We start from the raw sequence: 16,547 nt of genomic DNA on the forward strand, positions 1-16,547 counted from the left end.
GCATTTTAGTTACACGAAGGAATCAGGAGAGCGGTGCATAGATACAGATCAAACTCGATGTTAAAAGCTAGCAGTAAAACACAGGTTTGTGAAAAATTTACATGTCTGCACGATTAAGAAACAACTTAAAAATGTCATCATATGAATCACAATTGAAATTTAAGTTAACCGTGATCCACATTGTGTACGCCTGACACACGTTTTGTCTATAAAGGACTAATCAGTGACGCTAAAATCATAAAAGCAAAAAAAATATTGAATTTATCAACGCGTCTTATATTTCAATGATGATGATTTCTGCAAATAAAACTGACAAGTAATGATATCGAACGCCAAGGATAATTACAAACGCAAAGTCATTCACCAATGTACAATTGGTACAAATACATTTTGCTAATAGTATGTATTTTACCCTACTGAAGGTTAGTCATACAGGAACTTCTTAAGAAGAAACAAAAGAAGTAAGCAGCATCCTTTAACCTTACTTTTCGCTATAAAGATGATGTCTTCTCACTTAAAAATCTTCGTCATATCTTGACCTACATATAAAAATTGAGTAGTTACTACAATTCCGTTTCCTTTTCACGAATTTAACCTACAGAATTATACTTATTACAGAGTCTGTACTAACATAAGCAACACGACGGGTGCCACAAATACATCAGGATCTGCTGAACATTACGGATCACCTGAGATCGTCCCAGGTTTTGGTGGGATTCCTGTTGATTGGTCTTTACTTTTTATTTTGTTGTGGTTGAGTACTATTGTTTGTTTGTTTTTCTGTTTCATTTTTAGCCATGGCGTTGTCAGATTATTTTCAGGTGCATCTGGATCTTTCGCCCCTCTTTAAGTCATAGTTGTGTGCAATATACAAATGCATGATTTTCAAAACAATAGATTGTATCTGCCATCTTTTATTTACAGTGAATGAGTTCCAATGTACTGGGTAAACAATCCGACATATATTCATGCCTGTCGTTGTACATTAAAACTGTGTAATCTTTATATTATTCTTTTCGTAGTCTTCTGGTTTACAGTACAGATTTGATTTTAAAGGTATGTTTAAACTTGTTCTAGTGTCATTAATTAAATTGAGAGTGGAAATGGGGAATTTGTCAAAGAGATAACAACCCGACATTAGAGCAAAAAACAAACGAAGGGCACTAATGGATCTTCAACACAGCAAGTAAATTCCGCACCGGGAGTCGTGCTTCAGCTTGGACCCTTAACAAAACTGTGTACTTTTTAAGTGATAATAGACGTCATACTGAACTTAGAAATAAATAAATGAACTAAAATAAAAAGTCAAACAACATTTCCAAGCCAGATGTTCCTGACGTGGGACAGGCGCAAACTAGATCATCATGTTTTACCATATGTTAAAGCATAAAAAGGTTGTATTTCTGTTAATGTATACAATGCGATTTCCGTGTACGGTTAAAACTGTACCGTTTTCACTATGACGTATTGTTATAATTATATCCTAGAATGGAGAGCTCATATGCTTATATTCTAAAAGGCGAAGATAAAGTGCTGTTCGACAATGAGTGTTTAAACTTCTACTGAAATTCTGCATTACACCTTCTTGCACTTTTGGTCTGCTTTAGAATTCAAATTTACTGCTATACATGAGCATCTGTACTGGTTACATTGTTACATTCACGAGTTATGTCTCTACGAGATGGAATATAGAGATTATATATGAAAACCAGTAGGTTAAGCAAACAATATATATCACTATAATATATAACTCCCCAAAGAGGTGTGGTTTGTGCTACCCATCTACGACTACATGTGTAATCATTTTTATACTTACCAGTTTTAGTGGCCACAAACCCTTCCTCTTTTCTTTAAATGTGACCAACCGAATTATACTTATCACTTGGCTAACTAGTAGCACGATATCTGTCTGAAACGGTCATTTTGGTCTGATTATACCTTAATTGACTGGATTTACCGCTAGGGAAAAACGTCAAGACTTTTCAGACCGTTAAGACGCCGTTCCGATCGATAGTCTCATCAGGTATCAGTCCGTTCAGGCATGTCAATATCAACAAGACTAAATCTTCTAGAGAGCTGTTTAGATCCGTTTCGACGGTGTCAGACCAAAACAGACCAAACCTCAAAATAAACTTTAAAAATTGTCAGACCATGTTTAGATCCGTTCAGTATGCCAGTATGATAACACGATTTACGCCCCTTCTGCTTGATAATGTATTTTATATTAATATATATATATTTATTTAATAGAATTTAAAGTATATCTTTCGAATAAATAAAAAAAGTAATTAAAGATTAAATCGTCTGTTGATTCGTTATTTCTGTTAATGTTTTATTGAGAAACTAATAAATTATTCGTCTATATATGTTGCTTATGTTTTAATATATGTTAGTTTATTTATGTATATTGCAAGGACGTATGTTAATTGTATACACACAAAATTGTTTGCCATACATTTAACCTTAAAATGTTGTGAACACCGTGTGAAAATGTTTTTTGTATTTAAAAATTAGCAACGGAAAATCCTAAACGTAACCTAAAAAAGTAAGGAGATGTGGTATAATAGCCACTGCGACAATCCACAGAAATGAAGCGGGGGCAAGTTAACACATGCATATTTTTGTTTAATGTCGGTTGCTTTAATTCGTTTTCTGTTGATATGTCCTAGTTTACTGTTACCGTAGGACCGCTGGGTTTTTTTCTGTGCGAGTTATTCTATTAAACTTGTTATTTATTTTACAAGGTGGTGCGTCTAAACACCACCAAGATCGCCATAGTACATAAAGCTGGTCATGTTACTGCATTCAATCTGTGTCTCCTTAATGAACACCCTACATCTATCTCCAGTAGTCCTGTACAATCAAACTCTAAATAAATCTTAATTTTAAGCCTCACAATGACAATGCATGTCTGTCATCTTCAATAACTAAATGGCGAGCTAATTTATATTAAAGATGTGGCATATGTATAATTATCATTGATACAAATCTCCACCAGAAATCAAATATCGTAGCAGTTAGCAAATATAGGTGAACAGCCTTCAACAAAGAGCATATATTCCATGGAGCAAGCTATACCCCTTTTTCTTCTTTGTTGAAACTTCAGGTCTGAATTGTTGTTGTGTATAAATGCAATCCTATATATAACGAGAAAATTAACGGTCTAATGTAGGTACAAAAACAGTAACGAAAAAATATTTGCAAAAAAAAAACATTTTCCGAAAAAAACAATCCATATAATAACGTTTTGTCCTTTAATTCTTTTTATGTGACTTTCTAACCTATATCGTCTAATTGTTATGTTACTCCAAACAGTACAAGTATATGTTATGCAAACATACAAAGTTTGGCTGTGGTGTAACATGTTAAAAAAAATGCCCATAAATTATAATAATTTTCAATTATTCAAGATTAAATTATGCAAGGAAAAGTGTCTTTGTTTTCTATCAAAATTTCTTTTTTACGCAAAGTTGTCGATACATACATTGGATACTTGCATTTCAATAGCATATTATCAAATTGCTGTAAGATCTCCTACATGTACTAAACAGGGAATCCGTTAGTATTGAAAGCCCCTGTCCTAAATTATTCAATTTGTCGTTCTGCATTATCTTGGTGTAATAAGGACACACACATTCAGCCTAACGCCCCTAATGTGTATATAACACATACACAATATACAGCAAACAATATATAGCAAAATACAATATTCATAAAAAAAGAATTCAAACAGAAATCATAGCTTAACAGCTAACGCCCCTAAGGTTTATAACACATAATTTTGTATTTTACATAACTTTTCCAGATAGGTTGTTAAATTCGTTTCCCTTACACCCTCACTAATAAGCTGTGATTTCTGTTTGAATTCTTTTTTTATGAATATTGTATTTTGCTATATATTGTTTATCATTATTTTCAAAATCTGCATCAACAAATTCTGCCTCTTTAAAGGTCAAATGAAAGTGAGCCATTTTCACTCTACTATGACATGGAACCAGAGAACTTGTTGCGTGGTATAGTTATAATATAACTGTTCTTTATACTTAAAATTATAGTTTGAACTGCAAAACGAAAAATTCAATTTTCTTTCGATGTCTTTTGGTTGTATTTATGTTAACGTTGTTTGTTTGCAATATTATTGACGTAAATAAAACCAAGAACTCCTTATATCTCGTTAGATACCACATCTTCTTTATTTTATTCAAATGATTGTTTATTTATAATTCGGACATACGATGGATACCAATATCATGCCCTGTCCAGTTAGACAAATGAAATTTATCTGTAGGTTTTTTATCATATAACAATGACTTATCAATTCAATGACGAGTTTATACGGCCAAGCTAACTAATCAATTATCTGGTATTCGAAGCGTCACGAAATAGTTTTCTGAAGAATTCACTGGGACACAACTGACAATAATAAATATTAAAGTAGTAGAGAAGATAGTCGAGCAGTCTATCAACCAGGCTAGTAGTGAGATTTGTCAAGGTTATTGTAAATTGGGTGTAATTAACGGCCAGTTAAAGAAGTCAAATCAAGCTGTGATTAATTTCCGCTCTAGATAAGAAGATACAGTAGCAATGATATATAATGTTAGACATTTTTTTTGGTGACATGAACTGGGGGGGGACGTGCCCCCTATACCCCGGTATATCCGCCACCGTGTTTTATAGTGTATGTATATTCTGTACGAATAATTTTGTTCGCAATCATTATAAAAAAAACTTATCCGTGTGGACTGTATGGCATCGCACACAAAACAGCTGATTGGATACATGTGATGAATTGTTACGCCTACATCATACTGATGTCCAATCGAATGCCATCAGACACCTGTCAGTAAAAACAAATTGCAAGCGTGGATAGGTTAGAGATTTATTTGTGTATTCGATATTTGAAAAATAAGTTAGATAGTCACTATTCAGGCGGATTTTAATAACTGTTTTTACATTTAACAGAAAGGTATTTAAATATGAGTGTACCACATGTAACGGAGTTTTACAAGCATTCAATATAGCGACTTTTGTTTTCCGGAACGCCCTATTTTAAATATTCACAAACTTGTGCAATAATATTCAAACTGTATTTTTAACGAAGGCATCTCAATCTGGTATGTAAAATAGTTATAGAAGGCTCTTGATTATAGACACAATTAAAAATAAAGATGGAAAATCAAACGCACAATTATGGCAAAAATGAACGATCAATACCATGACAATAAACGGAAAACGACAAAAGACATACATAGCTATAGTTTTTCCCCGTCTCAAATTTACAATAACTCAAATGAAATTGATCAACAAAACATAAAAAGTTAAATGATGATGCATATTTATTTACAATATTTAAAAAAAAGTTACATCAAACATTTAATTAAACATATTTAGATCACGTTTTCAAGTGTTTATCCCGACATTCGTAATTTTTAAGGGAATAAAAATGATCTGTAACGTCAAATTGGCAAATTTTTCACCACAGCACCAGTCTGTAATTGCATAATCATTTATTTGCAATCACTTTTAAACCATAAATATAAAATTTCAGATGCTTATATTCAATAAATAAATATTATTTCGGCAATCTGTTGATTTTTAACTCAATTCGCAGCGGTTTGAGTAGCAGTATGACTTTGAGCTGCTTATGTTTTTTAATAAAGAAAATGTTAAATAATTTAATAGGAAGAAGTAAGAATTAGAATTTATTATTTTCTTTTTTTTTATTAAGTGGACATGGTAGATTTTCAGTTAACATAAACTGGGTTTTTTTTCTAATTTTTTTTTTATTCTTAAAAGGGGAGCAACCCCTGATAAACACTGGGAAAGTTTCACCCGTTTTGTGTCCAAATTATTAAAATCTGAACACGACTGAACACGGTCTGATAGCATCTTAATGTAATTTTGTATCCATGGTCTGTTTTGGTATGACACCGTCGTAACGGATCTAAACAGCTCGCTAGGAGATTCAGTCTTGTTTATCTTGACATGCCTTAACGGACTGATTTACCTGATGAGACTATCGATCGGAACGGCGTCTTAACGGTCTGAAAAGTCTTGAAGTTTTTCCAGCGGTAAATCCAGTTGATTAAGATATGATCAGACCAAAACGACTATTTCAGACTGAAATCGTGCTACTAGTGGCTTGTACTTACATGAGCAACACGACGGGTACCGCAAGTGGAGCTGGATATGCTCACTTTTCAGGACCACTAGTTATCACGTCTTGTCTTTGAGTTTTATGTAACTAATTATTGTGTTTTACATGTTGTGTTTTGTGAATTGTTGCTCGTCTGTTAGTCGTTTATGTTTTCATCCATGGTGTTGTCAGTTGTTTCGACTTATGTGTTTGAATGTTATTTAGGTAGCCAGAATACATAAAACAGCATGTCGACTTATAAGAAACTATATCATTGCTGTTCTCGAAATCTACGAAGATGCTTCTCAAGTTTCAAGCAAATAAATAAGCGTTCCTCTTGAAGTATAATATTAGCATGTCAACACTTCACAAGAACTTATAAATAAATTAGGTACTGCGATGGGACTGCAATTCATCTTCCACTAGTTATACTAAAGTCAGGTTCTGTGATATGTCTGAAGTTCATTTTCCACTGTAATGATGTACTGCGGGGGTCCTGAAGTTGATCTTTTACTAGTTACACTGTTATGATTACTGAATTTGATATACGTTAAAAAGGATTCATATAATCGGGTATTAATAAAAGCATCATGTCTTATCCGTATGCAATTAAATGCAAAATCCCAAGGTATACGTAGACCATCCCAACTTTTAATTAAATACCACTTGAGAAAGTGTATGTATCCAAAGCCACTTCAGCTTTGAAAAAAAAACACGATTGACAGGACATAGATTTGCCAGTCTGGCAGTCTGTTTCCGGAAGAAAAAGCTAAAACATTAAAAATTTATTTTTTTATAAATGGAAAAAGAAATGATGAGTCTGATTCTGTCAGGCAAGGTAGAAAAGAACATTCTTTTTATTTTTTCTAACAAGGTAACCAAATGAGTTCAGATGAATATCCATACAACAAACCAATGAGGGCCAATCTGAAGACGCGGACTTTTATTTAAATTAACAATATGTAAGTGTGAAAGAAATAAGGTATAGGAAATTCTTTTGTAACCTTAACTTGTGAGAATATGAAACTATAAAATACACTTAGTAACTCCAGAAAGTGTTAAAAGTATACGGGTGAAAATTCGGGAAGAATTAAAACTCAAAGCTTGATAACAGGCCGGTACATACATGGTAAAATGAAAAACGACGAATAAAACAAATCTATATTAAATTGCTCAGATAGTACCAGGACTATAATTTAATACGCCAGACGCGCGTTTCGTCTACATAAGACTCACCAGTGACGCTCAGATCGAAATAGTTATAAAAAGAAGCATGTACAAAATTAGAATTATCAACACAACCACCTTATAAAAGCGGATGGTGATCGCCGATGAGGATGACCTTATTGCTTCATTAAACTTTTAATGGAATGAAAGTTTGTTTTTGGAATCTTTTGAGGAATTTAATTAAAAACAAAATTCCTACATGAAATAGCTTATGTCGTGTAGGGTCAACTTGTCCGATTAAGATGAAATATTGTATAATGTACAATTCAAACTTAGTATAATGTTATATCAAAGATTACTTTTACTCAAGGTTTATAAGATGTATACCAATAAATTGCAATATTTCATTTAAACCTTAAATTTACAAGATTGACAGATAAAACGACTGATAGACGGAAAGAAAATTTTTGAATTAAGTCTTTATATTTTTTTTGTTTTATTTTCAGACATCAAGAAATTACAGACTGTCGTGGGTTAGCTAAATTAAACTATCACAAAGACTATTGTTTTACAGAATGTTTTGAAAGAATAATTGGTAAATATACACCGAAATAAATAAGTGCATGGTCGTCAATAATGGGCTTTAATATATTTGTCCGTGGATGAGTTGTGTTGAATGTTATTCCTACACAATTATCTTGTATACTATTTGTTAATTTAATCAGTAAAAAAAGTAGCAGAGAGACGAACATCATCCGGACTTGTTAAAAAGAAATACTATCTTCAAAATACCTTGGTATATTTTGATTTCAGACATATGTGTAACAAGTAATGACTGTATGTATGATACATGTATATGCAAAATAAGCAGTAGTCACTGTTTGTATATTTAAGAGATGTTTGACACTTTAAAGATGGAACTTTTTTTTATGATTTCATATTAATTCTTTTGTTGAATGATTATTTTGTTTGTCATGCAATACAATCGTATTGTAAACCAATTATATATGCATTCATTCGAACTGAGGGTAAAACTATTTGTAATGATACATTTTGTTTACCCTAAATGTAAATGTAATAGTCCCTTGTATATAATGTATCAAATTAATATTAAAGACATTACTTTTTCCATGTGACAATTTTTTCTTAACTTATTTATAACTATAGCCGATTTTTGAATGGAAACAAAGGAGATATAGTATATACATTATTATATCAACACAACAAAGCTCAAAATTGCTATTTTTCCTAATTCTATAAAGTGGGTTATCAAAATGTGTATGCGCGATTTTTGACGTTGTAAAAAGAATGACTTCTTCTTGTTTCATAAGGGAAACTGTTCAATTTTCAAAATTTGATACACAAGACGCGCATGTTGTCCTCATAAAACTTAACAGTGGCACTCGGATCAGATAGTTAGAAATACAAACAAGTATAAAGTTGAAATGCATTGAGGAAAAAAAATCCAAATTGTTGTGCCAAATACGACTCAGGTAATCAACCTTTATGCTTGGTATAAGCAAATCCTTAGTATTTAGAATAATCTATACTTTTGCAAATTAATAGAGCATTACCAGCATTAACTATGATTAAAATATAGGGCATACTTTAGTCTTACTAACCACACTTTTTAAATTAATTGCTGTAAAGTTTGGCCTGTATTAAAAATTATTTACACCTGTGCACTTGATTATAAATTTCTTCGAAAAAAGAACATATTTATGCATGACTTATATCAACATATCTTCTAGAAATTGTATTTCATATCTAATGGTATTGCTGTGAACAAACTCAAACTATTAATGTATGTCGAGATTATAGCTGGATAACGACGTGCTTTACTTTGTACCATTGGCGACGTTGGCGACAACAGTGACGTCGCCTTGGGATCTTTGAATTGTTATTAAAAGTGATGGCTGAACAGAAGTATTTGTTTATATAAGCGAAAATACCATACTTTTAACCTCCACATTTATGGTACCGTGACCAATGGATTTATGCAAGCTCAAGTCGATACGATCCGTGAACAGAAGTGCTGTTACAAAACTTGTTCGGAAGATAGATGCAGTGAAGCAAGATACAGATTTCGACACAGAAGAATTGACTGCAACATTTGAAAACCTTCTCCAGAAGCAAAATATACTGAACAATTTGAATGAGCAGATACTCAACCTAGCGGAAGCAGAAGATATTGAAAGTAAAATTCTAGACTCAGATGAGTATTGTTTTACGTTAGCGACAAAAATAAGACACATAAGAAATTTTATTCAAGATACTCATATATACCACATCAAAGACACGTCAGAGTGAAACTTCATCGCAAATATTAAATGTTGAACATCAACCGTTCGTCTCAGTAAACCTCACACTAAACTCATGCACGCAGTCATCCCAAAATCAGTTCTCTCAAGCTAGTAACACAGTAAGTACTAATATGAATCCGTATGTATCCGCAAGCAGTCAGAATCACTACTTACCCAAACTCTCACTTCCGATATTCACAGGGAATATATTAGAGTGGCAAATTAAACTTTCTGGGATTCGTATGAATGCGCCATACATTTAAACCCTTCTTTGAACCAGAAATTTAATTACCTCAAAGCACAGTTACAGAATGGAGCATTACGCAACATTCAACTTTTGCACTTACTAATGCAAACTACGCAGCTGACGCCATTATTTCATTGAAGGAAAGTTTCGAACAAACACACAAAATTACGCAAGCGTACATACAAGCATTATTAGAAATTCCATCACTACGAAACCATCTTGTCAGCTTGAGACAATTTTATGATCAAATGGAAACTTATGTAAGAGGGCTAGAATCTTTAGGCCAATCACAAGACTGGTATGTTACATTACATTAATTATTTTGAATAAATTACCGAGAGAAATTTAAAAAAAAAAAACCTTGCCCGTGAACATGGAACAGAGAAATGTTTTTACTAGACCTCCGGAAAAGTATTTGCAATGAAATAAACATAATTGATGCAGGACAAGACACTGAAACTTCTAACAATTTACCAAGTACATCATCTTTCTTTACCGGAACTAAATCAACAAAACCCCGCCAAAATCAAGCTCTGAATACAAGAAATATACGCCAGATTTTAGACACTAAACCTTGAGTATTGTGCCGCGATGTACACGCACCAGCGCATTGTGCGATTGTATCTGATCCAGCATCACGCATGAACATTGTAAAACGCGAGACAGTGTGTGTCAACTGACTTGGAACACATCGTATAAATGAATGTAAGTCAAAACACTAATGCCGAAATTGCAACAAAAGACACCACACAAGTCTGTGTACTGTACGCCAATTCAACAGCAAGAACCACGATTATGACAGGAGTAGACAAAGCGTGCAAAATAAAAATTACAGCCAACAGCATATGGTCCGAGCACACAGTTATCGTCCTTTGATTTTCGTTGTCCAAGAATATAGTCCTTAGTTTGTTACTTTCCGACTTTTTGTATACCCCTTCCAAATTTATTTCTCAAAGTTTTATGTCTCATATAGCAAGTAATGGGGTGAAATGACACTGTAAAATAATATGGGTCATAAATATTAATGTAAAGTAGTGATTAGGTCTAGCTGAAAAAGAGACTTTCGAAATATCGTTATTAATCCGAGTAGACTACTGGATGAGGATGAAGTCATACGAGGAAATGATGCAACCGCCGTGAGGTCAAAGTTAGATTTCTTACTTTCCGGTCCAGTAAGTGACAAGAGGGATAACTCGTTCATGGGTACTAGCATTTTTAATATTCTTGTTTCTCATAAGAACGGAGGAGCATAATATAGAAACATTTTGGAGATTGGAATCAATTGGTATTAACTCGATGGAAACAGACGAAGACGATACGGAGTTTTTGGAAACATATCAAGACACTTGGATTGAACTCAAAGGAAATGAATACTTTGCAAAATTGCCATTGAAACGACAGTAACATTACGAACTACCATCAAATTATACAGTCACAAGAAAAAGAACAGAGAACGTTATTCAGAAACTTAGTCAAGATCCTAAACTACTAAAGAAGTATGGAGATATAATCGCCGAACAGGAACGAAGAGGATTTGTTGAGACAGTAGATGAAAAAGAACAAAACGGCGGGAAAATTCATTACATTCCACACCACCCTATACACAAGGAATCTAGCACAACTCCTACACGAATAGTATACGACTGCAGTTGTCGTAAATCACCAAGTCATCCAAGTTTAAATGATTGTCTGATGGACACACCACCAAAATTAAATGACTTGACAAAACTCCTAGTACAGTTTAGAGCCAACCAGTTTGCTACATGTACTGATAATGAGAAAGCTGTCTTATATGTTGGATTGAGCTAAGAAGATAGAGACGTTACCCGATTTTTATGGCTTAGTGACCCTTCAAATCCAGGAAGTCAGCTGAATACTTATAGGTTCACAGCAGTGTTATTTGGAGCGACGTCTTCGCCCTCTATACTCAACGCCACAATACAGAAACATTTGAAACTATTCGGAAACAGTGAAACAGCTAGAATTTTAGAAAGAGATATATATGTTGATAACATATTGTCTAGTATGAACAAAGAGGGAGATTTACTTACGTATTTCAAAGAAGAAAGGAGCTTGATGGCTGGAGCTGGATTCAACTTGAGATCGTGGAGTTCAAACAGTGCTAAATTACTACAATTAGCTATAGAAGAAAACGTCCTAGATACGGATAAGTATACACAAATACTTGGATTGTTGTGGAACAGTCGAAGCGACGAAATCTTATACCCTAAGCGTGAAATTCCTACACTGAAACTACTTCAACATGTAACTAAACGAGAAGTTTTGAAATATTTTTCAAAGATTTATGACCCACTAGGCTTACTTAGTCCGGTTACAATTAGAGCGAAGATCCTGATACAAGAGTTATGGAAATGTGGATTAGATTAGGACGAACTTGTACAAGATAATTTAAAGACTACGTCCCACTGGATAGATTTGACCAAAGATTTGGAAAAGGCAATACAATTCACAATTCCTCGATATTATTTTAGCAAACCATCAACATCAACAGAATTAGTGCTTCATGTATTTACAGATGCAAGTCCAAAAGCGTACGGCGCAGCAGTTTATTTGATTAACGAAAACGAAGCAACTTTAGTAATGGCGAAAACCAGAGTAGCACCAGTCAAATGTTTAACCCTCCCACAACGTGAACTGCACGACTAGCTGCACATCTTCATTCAACACTTAATTGTCAAAAAATTGTTTTTTGGTAAGATAGCAGCATTGTTCTTCATTGGCTAACATCTACGAAGACATTGAAACGTTTTATAGCCAATCGAGTAAAGGAAATAATAGAATTGACGCATCCATACAAATGGCGGTATTGCCCTGCTGATAACAACCCGGCAGATCTTCTTACAAGAGGACTTACAATTGAACAATTTGACCAGAGTATACTTTGGCGGAAATGACCAAATTGGTTAACAGATAGAACAAAATGGCCAGAACTAAACAGCGCAAAAAACACCGTTTTGACGTCACTGATAGATGACAGAGAAAATGAAGAGGAATTGGACAACTTGGATGGGACACACCAAAAAAGTCTAGGCAGTGTAACAAATATATTGGATATTAGGAACTATGGATCTTACATGAAATTATTACGTATTACCTCCTATGTCATCCGTTTTATCCGCAACTGTAGACGGGATAAGATTTCCAGGAAAAGCGGACCACTGGGGGTCAATGAAATTCAAACAGCAGTAAATACTAGAATTTTTGATTGTCAAGAGTCTACGTATACAGATGAAATGTCATATTTGAGAGGAGCACAATACAGAAACACAAATAAAGTACCAAGAGTCCAACAATTGGGACTTTTCTTAGACGAATCCGGTCTTATCAGATAAAACGGGAGAATACACAACGCACAAATACCAGAATCAGCAAAATTTCCGTACCTTATACCGGTAAATCATCTGTTAACTAGACTAATTGTATTGGATGCACACGAACAATTACTTCGTAGTGAAATGCATGCTACAGTCACCTATATTAGATAAACGTTTTGGATACCAATTATTCGACAGTATGCAAAGAAATTACTCCGCAAATGCGTTATTTGCCGCAAAGTGAATGAAAATCGTACGTTGTACCAAACCCACCACCTTTCCCAAAAATCAGATTACAGGAAGCACCCCCCTTTACAGTCACTGCAGTGGACTTTACAGGAGCATTACTTGTAACAGACGAAAATAGAATTTTAACAAAATCACATATATAGATATAGGAAGATGTGGTGTGAGTGCCAATGAGAAAACTCTCCATCCAAATAACAATTTTAAAAAAGTAAACATATGCGCTTCTAACAGAGCCGTTCATCTAAAAGTGGTTCCGAACCTAACCGAACATTCGTTTGCTCAACCTTTCCGGCGTTTCGTAAGTCGCAAATAAATACCTAAGACACTTATATCTGATAATGCAACTACTTTCATTGCAGGAGCAGAGGAACTAAAACAAGTATGTGAATCGGCAACACTAAAAGAAACGTTGTCTATACGAGGAATAGAATGGAAGTTCATACCAAAACGCGCTCCTTGGTATGGTGGATTCCGGGAGAGACTTATTGCGCTAACAAAGACAAGCTTGAAAAAGACACTTGAACGAACTCGAGTTAGTATATAAAACTCTACAGACTGCGTGACAGAAATAGAAAGAATTTTAAATGACAGGCCACTTACATATTTTTCATCAGATATCAGAGATTGCGAGACTGTAACCCCCTCTCATCTTTTGTATGATAGAAGAATATCAGCATTGCCATATCCGCAAATAGACATAGAGGAATTCATCGATTCAACCTATATGAATCATAAAGAACTCAACAAATGTGCACACAGAAAAACTTTATTAATACAACCCTTCTGGACCAGATTGAAGTCTGAATACTTAACTTCATTGCGCGAATTTCACAAATCTTTAGGGAAAAACGAACAATCTTTTCATATTGGAGACATAGTTCAAATACATAACGAATCGCCTAGAGTCAATTAGAAATTGGGTATAGTAAATGAACTTATTAGAGGCAATGATGGACTTATACGGGCAGCACGGATACAGACAAGCAATGGTGAGACATCCCTACCAATCGTAAAACTATTTCCGTTGGAGGTATCGGGGACACATTCTGATGCTACAAGCGATCATACTGACGAGCAACATGAAGACACAACGCAAAGGAGTACTCGACCGAAACTAAATGCGAGCATCAAGGCCCGGGAGAGGATACGGAAGTGGACAGCCAATGTAGACGAAAATGATGAAGAAGATTAGCAATTTTCCAAAGGACTTTCAAAGTTAATTCAAATTGTTCATTTATGTGAACAATAACTTAGTTAATTAAATGTAGTTCATTTATGGAGATAGATACTTTTTTAATTTGATTTATTTACAAATATGGACAGTTAATGTGAAATTTAAGATAATTTTCACTTTTTGCGGCCCCCAGTATGTCGAAATTATTGCAGGATAACGACGTTCCTTACTTTGTAAATTACCATTGGCGACGTTGGCGACTACAGTGACGTCGCTGGGGGCTCTTTGAGATGTTATTAAAAGTTATGGCTGAACAGAAGTATTTGTTTATATTAGCGAAAATATCATACTTTTAACCTCCACAATGTCATGAATGTATATCTTTCTTCTTCAAAACCAATATTACATGATACGTTGTATAACAAATAATAGTAATTGAATTTGTCAATATTCGAATAAAAGTCAATGAGGATTTACCTCAATATAGCAGAAACAAAACGACAGAACAAAAACCATAAAATATCGAATTAACATTCTGTCTGCAATAATTAATAGGTTAATTATGCAATATTTCATTGATTAAATCGAACAATTTTTGAATTTGTTAATATTTCTAAGTGAAATCTTTGCTGTAACCACCACATCTCGGATATTTGAATAAAATATTAGGATGTGACAAAAACCACTGCTGACGTAGTTCTTCACTATAGACAACATATGCACATTAACCAGCATTGAACGAGGTGGTCGAATCAATATGCAAATCTATCATATAATAGAATATCTGAAACAGAAAGCCTGATATATCCTTTGTTGCTTTGCATAGGAAATTGATAAACGATCCCAGATCATGCAATTAACAATTTGTGTTGGCTTTCATTTATTTAATAGTTTTAATATCACTGCAAATGCACCCTGTAAACTAAAAGGAAGACTTAGCTGAATTAATTCTATCCTATCACGGAATTTACAAAATATATATGTATTTTAAAAAAAAGAAAGTATCCGTTTTGAAAAAAAGATTGTTAAAGGCTTATTTTTTTTCCCATCGTTTCGCTAATACAAATGATGTATTTTACAATTAAATCGTTGCCATAACTACTAAGAACATTTTCAACTGTTTATCTGATAATCTTAAGCATTATTAAAATTTCCTAATGGTTTTACTGTGATTGCTTCTTAAACGATTATAAACAACTGTAATATCAAAAGGTTATATAACAGAAGTTATATAGACTTGTAGTGATTATTCGTTGCATGAGAGATGATAACTTAAATATGTTTGGATGCTGTTAGAGTTTCATGGTTTGTTATATAATGTTTGAAGAAACAGAATATTCAAAACTTGATGTACGATCGTTCATTGTGATAACTATTGAGATTATGTCAACGAAATTCTAATTTATTTAATTTCACGCTGGATTAAAATAAAACAGAATATTGCGAATACTACATACATAGTAAGCTTAAAGTTTAAGGAAATGAAGCAACGTTTTTAATCATGACTCAAACAAGCTATTCTAATGTCCTTTTTGTCATATAGGTTTTCAACTGTTTCGGTTCTTATACATCATTGGTCATCAGATATGCAAGTATATCGTTTTTTTATTATTAAACCCTGCTTTTGTAGCAAACACTACTTAAGATAGATTCATGGCATACCACCATCTTGGATTTTACAATCGCAGGACAAAATCGGTCTAGTTATTTGCTCAAATCTGCAAATTTGGAGACAGATTTGCAATTAAATAGTTAGACTGTTTATTTATATAAAGAAAAATTGGTGATTCAAATAATTCAAACAAATATCATTTTTTTTTTTTATTGTTTTTAGAATCATTATTTTAGAATAAGCCATTCAAAAGGAAAATCACCAAAATACTGAACTCAGAAAAGAATCCAATTGGAAAGTCCATAATCACACGGCAAATTCAAA

General features: G+C 33.6%; 1 protein-coding gene across 1 annotated transcript in view; it reads left to right on the forward strand.

Moving 5' to 3' along the window:
- Positions 1–7,098, forward strand: part of LOC143049596 (uncharacterized) — a 33,207-nt gene extending 26,109 nt beyond the window's left edge. Inside the window, exons 22-24 of the mRNA XM_076223196.1 lie at positions 10–84; positions 1,023–1,056; positions 7,011–7,098. Coding sequence (XP_076079311.1) covers positions 10–84; positions 1,023–1,056; positions 7,011–7,087 — 186 coding nt within the window. The 3' untranslated portion in view covers positions 7,088–7,098. The remainder of the gene's footprint in view (positions 1–9; positions 85–1,022; positions 1,057–7,010) is intronic.
- The last annotated feature ends 9,449 nt before the right edge of the window (positions 7,099–16,547 follow it).

The sequence above is a fragment of the Mytilus galloprovincialis genome, chromosome 10 (genome assembly GCF_965363235.1).
Source record: "Mytilus galloprovincialis chromosome 10, xbMytGall1.hap1.1, whole genome shotgun sequence".
NCBI lineage: Eukaryota > Metazoa > Mollusca > Bivalvia > Mytilida > Mytilidae > Mytilus > Mytilus galloprovincialis.